Source organism: Pan paniscus, chromosome 2 (assembly GCF_029289425.2).
Source record: "Pan paniscus chromosome 2, NHGRI_mPanPan1-v2.0_pri, whole genome shotgun sequence".
In the NCBI taxonomy this organism is placed as follows: domain Eukaryota; kingdom Metazoa; phylum Chordata; class Mammalia; order Primates; family Hominidae; genus Pan; species Pan paniscus.
In genome coordinates this window covers 123680012-123691235 of record NC_085926.1, presented here as the reverse complement: position 1 = coordinate 123691235, position 11224 = coordinate 123680012, and the positions used below count along the sequence as shown (strand labels likewise).

Genomic DNA, 11224 nt, shown 5'->3' with positions numbered 1-11224 from the left:
TTCGTAATATCCTAGGGGAATGTTACTCCTGATGACACAGGCCGTGTACACCATGTGTGTACACCTCCTGTGTTATTATTCATAATATCCTAGGGGGATGTTTCTTTTAATGTCACAAAGAGTGTACAAAACATCACAGAAGGTGTACACGTTGTGAGGTTATCTGTAATACCCTAGAAGGATGTTACTCCTAATATGTCACAGGGGTGTACATGCTTTGATGTTATTTATAATCTCATAGAGAGATATGACTTCAAATATCACAGTGGGTGTACACACATAGTGTATACCCTGTGATAGTATTCGTAATATCCTAGGGAGATACAACTCCTGATATCACAGTGCGTGTACCCCGTGTGTGTACACACTTGATATTAGTCGTAATATTCAGGGTAAATATTACTCCTCATATCACACAGTGTGCACACCCTGTGATATTTTTCCTCATACTTTAGGGAGATATTGCTTCTAACACCACAGTGGGTGTACCCCATGTGTGTATACTCTGTGACAGTATATTCTATATCCTAGGGAGGTATTACTCCTAATATCACAGTGGGTGTTAACCCTGTGATATCATTCTTATTTGACCTTGCTGCCTTTTTTAACCCACCCTACAAAAGGAATGGAACAGATAAGAATATATTGATATTAGACCTTGCTGCCGTGCGGCCACCGCAGAACACTTTTAATATCCCTGTTTCTCAGGCTGTAGATGAAGGGGTTCAGCATGGGGGTGACCACCGTGTACATCACTGAGGCCACTGCAGCCTTTCTTGGGGAAGATGACACATCTGAACTGAGGTACCCTCCAACGCCTGTTCCATAAAATCAGCAAACAACTGACAGGTGAGACCCAAAGGCGGAGAAGGCCTTATACTTCCCACCTGATGATGAAACCCTCAGAATGGAGGAACAATTTTATAGTAAGAGAAAAGGGTCCCCGAGATCTGAAGAAAACCAAATATGGCAGCAGGGAAATACATGATTATGTTATTGGTGAAGGTGTCACAACATGCAAGATGGGGGAGTTGAGAAGGGTCACAGAAGAAATTAGGAATTTCCACATCCTTGAAGCAGGTCATTTGTAAGGCAATCAAGTTGTGCAGCTGGGTGTCTAAAAGACTGAGAAAAAAAAAAGACAACAAAACTAGAAAGCCACAGAAACACGGGTTCATGCTGGCTGAATGACATACAGGGTGACAGATGGCTACAAACCGGTCACAGGCCATCACACTCAGGAGCGTGTCTCTCTTCCATGCCTCCAAAAATGGCAAAGAGAGACATCTGAGTCAGGCAGCCTGCATAGGAGATGACTCTGCTGTGAGATTGGATGTCCACAATCATCTTGGGGACCGTGGTGGAGGTGAAACTGATGTCAGGCAAGGACAGGTTGGAGAGGAAGAAGTACATGGGGGTGCGGAAGTGGGAGTCAGGGCTGACGGCCAGGATGATGAGCAGGTTCCCCAGCACCGTGACCAGGCAGATGGACAGGAACAGCCCAGCAAGGACCAGCTGCCGTTCTGGATCCTCTGAGGTTCTAGGAGGAGGAATATAGAGACATCTGTTAGATTCTGTGGATCTGTAGAGATTAGGCACCTTTTGCCTAGAAAAGAGGGTTGAGAAATCGGAAACAAGTAAACCAACACCCAGCATCGTGTCTGCATTTTGGATAGAAGCAATTCACAAGTAATGTTTTCAGATTTCAGAGCAATCCACACTCAGCAATATTTTGCAGTTCTGACAAACTCAATTGTCTTCTAATGCTTTCATCATTGATTTCTGTGTTATTCACTTCTTGCTGTACACACCTGCCTCAGAGACACTGGATTCAAGAATGTTCCAAGAACCAGATCATCATATATATCAAATTCGTAATTGCTAGAAAAGACAGCCTATCTTTACCGAAGGAAAAGATGTAATAAAACCATTCTCTTCACTTTAAGAAAAAGGTTATCCTAATTCAAGGAAACTAAGAACTCAAATATTTTATTTTATTTGAATAGATTGATACAAATTCCCTTGATTTAGAACATCTGTAAACACTGTATAACTGCTGAGACCATGCCATCTGGAAATGAAATTAAAGTTGATAGTTCATAAGCAGAAAATAGTTCCACATGCCAGTTAGGTCCTAGTGATTTCATCATTATGTTTTCGGACTTTTCTCCTTCAAGAGAGTAATTGCTTACTCAAATCGGTGGGTCTTGTTTTAAAATTCATGGAAGCTATAACTCCTGTCCTTAGCTTAGGTGGACTTAGAGTTTTCATCAGAACGTTTGGCCGGACGCGGTGGCTCACTCCTGTAATCCCAGCACTTTGGGAGGCCGAGGAGGGCGGATCACGGGGTCAGGAGATCAAGACCATCCTGGCCAAAATGGCGAAATTCCGCCTCTACTGAAAATACAAAAACTTCGCCCAGTATGACGGCGCGCGCCTGTAGTCCCAGCTACTCAGGAGGCTGAGGCAGGAGAATGGCTTGAACCTGGGAGGCAGAGGCTACAGTGAGCCGAGATCACACCACTGCACTCCAGCCTGGGCAACAAGAGCAAAACTCCGTCTCAAAACACAGAAAACCAAAAAGACACTCTCTGTCACACTGACGTCACACTGATGACAGCCAATTTTTGTGAACCAAGGAAGTGTCAATTCAATAATTCACATAGATGTTTACTTTTGCTATCTCCTTTGTGCCAAGCAAGATATAGGCTCTGGGGAATCAGAAACAAAAGAGACTCACTTGTTCCTCTCACAATACTCAGTACTTACTGAGATAAGGACAAAATAAAATGTCCTGTCCGGAATGTAGGGAAACCAGAACTTCAGGTCAGGGGACATTTCCATTGAACCGTATGGAGTTTAAGCTTAAAATATTAACGAATGTATCTAAAATTCACTTTGCCTTTACTTTACGCATCCATCACATAGAGATCACGCAGCGGGAACCCACGATCGGTTTCATCATCGCTCACTTCCATTGGATCAATTAGAAATCAATCAGATGAGAGTGCTGAGTCTCAGAGGATGGATGTCTCACCCCTTGCCATACAGATAAGTAGAAAGGGTGGTATTGAAAATTAATGGCCAGACTCTAAGTCCTGGGCATTATACTTGATGGTCTCCCAACCCTCAAAATGTTGTGGGTTCTTTTTTGTTTTTGTTTTTGTTTTTGAGACGGAGTCTCGTTCTGTTGCCCAGGCTGGAGTGCAGTGGAGTGATCTCGGCTCACTGCAACCTCCGCATCCCAGGTTCAAGCTATTCTCTTACCTCAGCCTGCCAAGTAGCTGAGATGACAGGTGCCCGCCACTACGCCTGGCTAATATTTTTCTCTTTTTAGGAGAGGCGGGGTTTCACCATGTTGGCCAGGCTGGTCTCGAACACCTGACCTTGTGATTCACCTGCCTCAGCCTTCCAAAGTGCTGGGATTACAGGCGTGAGCCACCGCGCCCAGCTTCCAAAAGTTTTCAACAGAGCTCAGAGGTCTTAACCACAGGCACATCGGAGGAGCATTTTTGAAATGGTTTCCAGCTTCCTCAATAGGAATGGAAACCAAACCCCGAATTGATGATTCCTTTGAGGAAGTCGAGAGCTGTAAGGAAAGCCAGGAACAGGGGCAAGGGAGAGATGCATCCCGAATGATCCTGTGCCAATTCTTTCTGGAATCTTTGATGTGATCTCAGCTGCCCTTTCCCTACTTGACACAGTGATTGTGGCACCCACTAGTCTAGCTATGTTCTACAAGGAACCCCCAAAGGGAAGGGCACAGTGAGCAGGGGCATCGGCCCGAGTGACAAGGATTTGAGAGGGCAGGCTGGATGCAGGGAGAGGACTGGCCAAACGCCATGTGTCTGGCCTTAGACTGCCTGGTTCAAATTGGGCTTCACTCTTTTTGACTTCATGATCTGGTACAAGTTCTATGAAAATGTGTTGCTCCTTTTCTAGTCTGTAAAATCATCAGGAAATGTGCACTAATAACTGGGAGACTATGCAGATGAAATGAAACAAGCTGCATAGAGCACAGAGCTCAGAGCCTGGCCTTTAGGAAGCCCTCAGTAAGGGTTCATGATGCGGTGGTGTCTGTCATCATCCTCTTTATCCTCATCATCACCTTCATCATCTTTTTGTTGTTCTGAGGGAATAGTATAGAGGGACCCATTCCCTGCTATCGTGGGTGAGACGTCTATGAAAAGGACAACCAGTGGGGGAGGGAAGCAAAATTTTGAAGAATATTCCTGAGAGAGACCCCCCCACCACAACCAAGAACAGAAACTCCACAGTCTGCTGAGCTGACAGTTTGCACCTTGGTCTCCTCCCATCTGCCCATGGCACTCTCCTGTTTGTCCTGAGGATGAGGAAATGAACAAGGCTCCCGACGGTCCCTCAGCACTCACTGAACTGCCCTTCCCCTCTGCTGGGCCATGACCACGGAGAACAGGTCCACGGTCCTCTCTGCGTGGTGCACATTGGAGGCTCAGACTCCATCCTCAAGGCTGGCCAGAAGACAGGGTGAGACATGAGCCTCCTGATACAGGTGACGGTTGTGGAGCCCACAGGACTGCAACCTCACACTGCAGGGCTGGAGGCACAGACTGAGTATTTACTATTCTATGGCCTGGGGGGCTCAAGGCACAGAACTCCTCATTAGCCAGAGTCGCCCAAGTTCCCCAAGCTCTAAGGATTTCCTCATCATCATGCAAGAAGAAGAAGAGAAAAGTGAGTGTCCATAGAAGTTCTGGGGCTCTTCCTCTAATCAGGAGAGAGCTTGTGTGTATTATTCGCTTCTTTCTTTTTTTTACAAGATCCAAGTGCTTTAATTTTCATCTTTTATTATGGGAAAATATGCCACATATAAATGCTTAAAATTATAAATATAGATTATTTCATATAGAATGGCCAGTATAAACATTTATAATTTCCACTCTTTTTCAGTTTACAGTTTAATCACATTAGGTACATTCACATTGTTTAGCAACCATCATCGCCATCATCTCCAGAACAGTTTTATCCTTGAAAATGGAAATTGCACCCATTAACCAAACTCTCCATTCCTCTCTCTCTCGCCCACCCCTGGGGGCCACCATTCTATTTTGCAACTCTATAAGTTTAACTACTCTAGACACGTGATATAAGTGGAATCATACCGTGTTTAATTTTTTTGGTTCGTTTGTTTTGGAGACAGAGTCTTTCTCTGTCGCCCAGGCTGGAGTGCAGTGGCGTGGTCTCAGCTGACTGCCACCTCCATATCGTGGGTTCAAGCGATTCTTGTGTCTCAGTCTCCCCAGTAGCTGGGATCACAGGCATGTGCCACCACGCCCAGCTAATTGTTGTATTTTTAATAAAGACGAGCTTTCACCATATTGGCCAGGCTGGTCTCGAACTCCTGACCTTAAGTGATCTGCCTGCCTCAGCCTCCCAAACTGCTGGGGTTACAGGTGCAAGCCACTGAGCCTGGTCATCTTTATCCTTTTGGGATTTATTTATTTCACTGACGAGAATGTCTTCAAGGTTCATCCGTGTTGCAGCCTGTGTCAGAAGTGCCTGTCTGGTTGCTGGGGTGTTTTTGTTTTTGTTTTTGGTTTTGGTTTTGGTTTTGTTTTGTTTTGTGTTCACATGGAGTCTCACTCTGTCGCACAGGCTGGAGTGCAGTGGCACAATCTGGGCTCACTGCAACCTCCGCCTCCCGGGTTCCAGCCATTCTCGTGCCTCAGCCTCCCGAGTAGCTACGCCATCACGCTCATCTAATTTTTTGCATTTTCAGTAGAGACAGGGTTTCACCAAGGTGGGCAGGCTGGTCTTGAATTCCTGACCTCAGGTGATCCGCCCACCTCGGTCTTCCAAGATGCTGGGATTACAGGCGTGAGCCACCGCACCGGCCAGAAGTGCCTGCGTTTTTAAGGCTGAATAGTCTTCCATCGCATGAATGAATTGCAAGTGTGCTTTTTCATTCATCTGTCCACGAACCCTTGGGTTGCTTCCACATTTTGGTTGTTGTGAATAATGCTGCTATGAATTTGGGTGTGCAAATCTCTCTTCCACTCCTGCCTTCTAATTCTTTTTGGCAGGTACCCACAAGTGCCACTGCGGGAACATCTGATAATCCTGTTTCTAATTTTTCCGGTACACGCCATACTATTTTCCCTGTTCCTTCATGGTTTTACATTCCCTCCAATCAGATTCGAGCATTCCTACTTCCCTCTAGTTTCACCAATGCTTGTTTGTTTATCATATCCATCCAAATGTGTGGTATCACATTCTTGGTTTGATTTGCGCTTCCCTATGATGAGTGATTTTGAACATCATTTTAGATGCTTATTGGCCATTGCTGTATCTTCTTTAGGAACATGTGTACTCGAGTCTTCTGACCATTGTTGATGGGATGCTTTGGATTTCTTGTTGTTTAGTTCTAGCTGTTCTTTGTATATGATGCATATCAGCCTCTTTTCACAGATATGATTTGCAAATATTTTTCCTAATCCATGGGTTACCTTTTCACTCAGTTCACAGTGTTTGCTGATGCACAAAAGTGTCTGTCATTTAGATGTAATCCAAAGAATCTAATTTTCTTTAGTTGCCTATGCTTTTGGTGTCATATCCCAGAAAGCATTGCCCAATCTGATGTCATGAAAGTGTGGCCAATGTTTTCTTTTAGGCATATTATACTTTCAGCACTTGGGGTTAGGTCTTTGATCCAGTTTGTATTAATTTTTGCACCTGGTGTGACATAGAGTCCACCTTCATTCTTCTGCATGTGGAAATCAAGTTTCTCCAACACCATTTCTTGAAAAGGCTGCTTTTCCACAAATGGACTTTCTTAGCACTCATGTGAAAAATCATTTGAACATATAGGTGAGAAGTTATTTCTGGGCTCCAAAACAAACAAACAACAACAGACAACGGATAAGGATGCAGCATGGGCCGGGCACTGTTGCTCACGCTTGTATTCCAAGCACTTTGGGAGGCCGAGGCGGGCGGATCACCTAAGGTCAGGAGTTCAAGACCAGCCTGACAGACAGGAAGAAACCCTTGTCTCTACTAGAAATACAACATTAGCTGGGTGTGCTGGTGCATGCCTGTAATCCCAGCTGCTCGGGAGATGGAGGCAGGAGAATCGCTTGAACCCAGGAGGCAGAGGTTGCGGTGAACCAAGATTGCACCATGACACTCCAGCCTGGGCAACAAGAGTAAAACTCTCTCTCAAAACAAAAAACCAAAAACAAAAATCCAGCATGATTTCGAGAGCAGAAAGTGAATAGCTGAAAAACCAGCATAATGAGAAAGGCAGGAAGCTTCTTACCAAAGCATCTGGAAATATGCAAGAAATTCTTGTGAACTAAAATTTTCATACTGTACTATCAAACACTAGAACTCACTTATTCCATCTTTCTGTATTTTGGGACCCAATTATCCACTTGTCTTCATTCCCCATCCCACCCTTTTTCTTCCTAGCGTCTGCTAACCACCCTTATATTTTCCACCTTCCTGAGATTCCTTTTGTGTGTAGGTGTGTGATGGAGTCTCTTTCTGTTGCCCAGGTTGGAGTATACAGGCACAATCCGGGCTCACTGCAAGCTCCGCCTCCCGAGTTCAAGCGCTTCTTGGGCCTCAGCCCTCCGAGTAGCTGAGACTACAGGCACGCGTCACCATGCCTGGCTAATTGTTTGTGTTTTTAGTAGAGATGGGGTTTCACCATGTTGTCCAGGCGGGTCTCAAACTCCGGGTCTCAAGTGATCCGTGCGACTCGGCCTCCCACAGTGCTGGGATTACAGGCCTGAGCCACCACACCTGGCCAAGATTTTCTTTTTTGTTCCTACATGGAAGTGAGGATATGAAATATTTGTCATTCTGTGCCTGGCTTATTTCACTTAATATAAAGACCTGCAATCTCATCCATTTTGTCTGCAGTGGAGAGGATTTTGTTTATTCCTTTTTAGGCTGAATAATACTTCATTGCGTGTGTATACCACAGTTTCTCAATTGAAACAAATTTCTAAAAAGCAAATATTTTTAACATGTCTCAGAATGTGAAACTTCAGGGATACTGTGCCCATTTTATTCTTTTCTATTTCCCATCTTATGTATATGCAAGTGTATAACAAAGCAGCAATCAAAGTGTGTATAAATCTGTAATTTCAACAAATGTAAAATGAAAATGCTAAGTGGTGGTTGGGCGCGGTCACTCACGCCTGTAATCCCAGAACATTGGGAGGCGGAAGCGGGCGGATCACCTGAGGTTGGGAGTTCAAGACCAGCATGACCAATATGGAGAACCACTGTCTGTACTAAAAATACCAAAAAAAAAAAAAAAAAAAAAAATTAGCCAGGCATGGTAGCGCATGCCTGTAATCTCAGCTACTTGGAAGGCTGAGACAGGAGAATCGCTTGAATACGGGAGGCAGAGGTTGCAGTGAGCCGAGATCGTGCCATTGCACTCCAGCCTGGGCAACAAGAGTGACTCTGCCTCAAAAAGAAAAAAAAAGAAAAAGAAAAAGAAAAACATAGAAAATGCTAAATGGTAAGAAACAACAGCATAATAAACATTTGTATGGTGTTGATGGACAATGCATTTGAAGATAATATTTGAAGAAATCATATTACAATTAACTTGTTCTTACTCGTTGGAGCTTGATGCCTCTAAAAACTTCATCATTGGAGCCACGTCTGGTGCTTTAAAAAAAAAAAAAAAAAAAAAAAAAAACCCACATACTCACACAGGTGCAGGGAAATCAGAATCTCAGGTATTGAGACCCAGGCCTCATCATGTGTAAGCTCCCCAGGTGATTTGACTCAAAGCCAAGATTGAGGAACGGCGACATGGATCTCTACACATAACCTGCCTAAATAGATTCTCTAGAAGCAGTTTATAAAGAAATTCCACATGAACTGTGGAAGAGGATATGAATTTGATGTACAGTATGTCCTCACTTAACACCTTTGAAAGTCTCTTGGAAACTTCACCTTTAAGCAAAATTAGGTAGAGTGAAACCACTTATTCCTCACCAACATTATAACTACATAACTTTGAACGCACCAATGGTGTTGGAGGACCTGCTGTACATTGCTTCCATAAAGTCAATTTTCAGGGAATTCCAAAATGAAGTGAGGACTTCATGTATATAAAAAGATGGTTGTGATTCCACCTGGATAACAGGGTTATTGCTCAGAAACTAAAGGAGGCCACCTAGGTAGAGAGGATTCTGTCATGAGGTTTCTGCTAAACAAAGGATCCCAGAATCCTCACCCATTCCAGTTAAAGGCATAACGAAGAAAGCAACATTCACAAAGGAAATGCGGAAAGTAATAAAAGCCATCAAGCCACAAAAATAATGTGACTAAGGGACAGGATTTGCAGATGTAGGGATTGAATGTGGTTGCCCTTTCTTACCCACACAAGAAAAAGGATGGAACAGATCATGAGATTCGACTGTTCTGCTGCACACCCTCCACAGGGCACTTTGAATGTCCCTGTTTCTCAGGCTGTAGATGAAAGGGTTCAGCATGGGGGTGACAACAGCGTACATCACTGACGCCACCACACCATTCCTGAGGGGTGGTGCCACAGCTGAAGTCAGGTACACGCCAATGCCTGTTCCATAAAATAAGCAAACAACCGCCAGGTGAGAGCCACAGGCTGAGAAGGCTTTGTACTTCCCATCTGACGATGAAATCCTTAGAATGGAGGGGACAATTTTATAGTAAGACAAAAGGATCCCTGAAATGGGAAGAAAACCAAACATAGTATTATCGAAATATATGAATATGCTATTGATGACGCTGTCAGAAGAGGCAAGCTTGAGAAGTTGAGAGGGGTCACAGACAAAATTAGAGATTTCCACATTATTGAAGAAGGTGAATTGTAACACAATCCAACTGTGCAGCTGGGAATCCAACAGGCTAAGGAAAAAGGACACCAAAACGAAGAAGACACAGAGGTGAGGATTCACGATGACTGGGTAGTGCAGAGGGTGACAGATGGCTACAAAGCAGTCATAGGCCATCACAGTCAGGAACATGCCTACTATACATGCAAAAAGTACCAAGAAAGACATCCGTGTCAGGCAGCCCGCATAAGAGATGACTCTGCTATGCGACCCCATGTCCACAATCATCTTGGGAACCGTGGCCGAGGTGAAACCGATGTCAACCCAGCACAGGTTGGAGAGGAAGAAGTACATGGGGGTGTGGAGGTGGGAGTCAGAGCTGACAGCCAGGATGCTGAGCAGGTTCCTCAGCACCGTGACCAGATACATGGACAGGGACAGCCCAGCGAGGATGGTCTGCAGTTCTGGATCCTCTGAGAGTCCCAGGAGGAGGAATTCTCAGACACCTGTGAGATTCCGTGGCTCTGTGTGACTTGGACACCTTGGGAAGAAAAGAGGATTGGAAAAATAAAAGATAAAAACCAGCCCTTAATGCTATGTGTATATTTTGGATGCAAGCAATTCACAAGGAACATTTTCACACTTGAGGACCATACACCGTCAGCAATATTTCTCAGTTGTGACAAACCCAAAAATCTCAGAATTATTACATGATTTACTTTTTTCTATTCAACTCCTTCTGTACATACTACTTTGGAGAAAATCCACTGAAGAATGTTAGAAGACCAAAACGTCATATACAACAAATCCGTGATCTCAGTAAAATACGGCCTACTCTTTTTGGAAAAAATAAAATGCAATGAAGATGCTCTTCTCTCTCTAAGAAAAAGATCTCAGCCTAATTGAAAGAAATTAAGAAGCAGTGAAATACACTCTGTTTTATTCTGACACTGTGCAACAAATTCCTTTGATGTAGAATATGTAAAAGGATGATACAAGAGCTAGGACCGCATTATCTAAAAACGAAATCAAAACTTAGAGTTCTTAATCAGAAGACCTTTTAACATGCCAGTTACTTTTCATATTTATTATCCTCCTTAGGTTTTCTGACATCATTTCTTCATAAAAGTACATGCACACTCAAATATGGGAGATGTGTTTCCAAATTAATTGAATATATAACTCTTGGCCGAGAGCCATGGCTTACACCTGTAATCCCAGCACTTTGGGTGGCCGAGGCCGACGGATCACCTGAGGTCAGGAGTTCCAGACCAGCCTGGCCAACATGGTGAAACCCTGTCTCTAGTGAAAATAAAAAAAAAATTAGCCGGGCCTGGTGGCGGGTAACCCTAGCTACTCGGGAGGCTGAAGCAGGAGAATCCCTTAGAACCTGGAAGGCAGATATT

General features: G+C 44.1%; 1 protein-coding gene and 1 pseudogene across 1 annotated transcript; both read right to left on the bottom strand.

The window, feature by feature from the left end:
- Positions 1-512: 512 nt before the first annotated feature.
- Positions 513-11224, bottom strand: part of LOC100981136 (olfactory receptor 7E24-like) — an 86903-nt pseudogene continuing 76191 nt past the window's right edge.
- On the bottom strand, positions 9330-10330 carry LOC112439280 (olfactory receptor 7E24-like). Its single transcript, XM_055110379.2, has one exon. It carries the CDS (start codon positions 10245-10247, stop codon positions 9330-9332), a length of 918 nt encoding a protein of 305 aa, XP_054966354.1. The 5' UTR covers positions 10248-10330.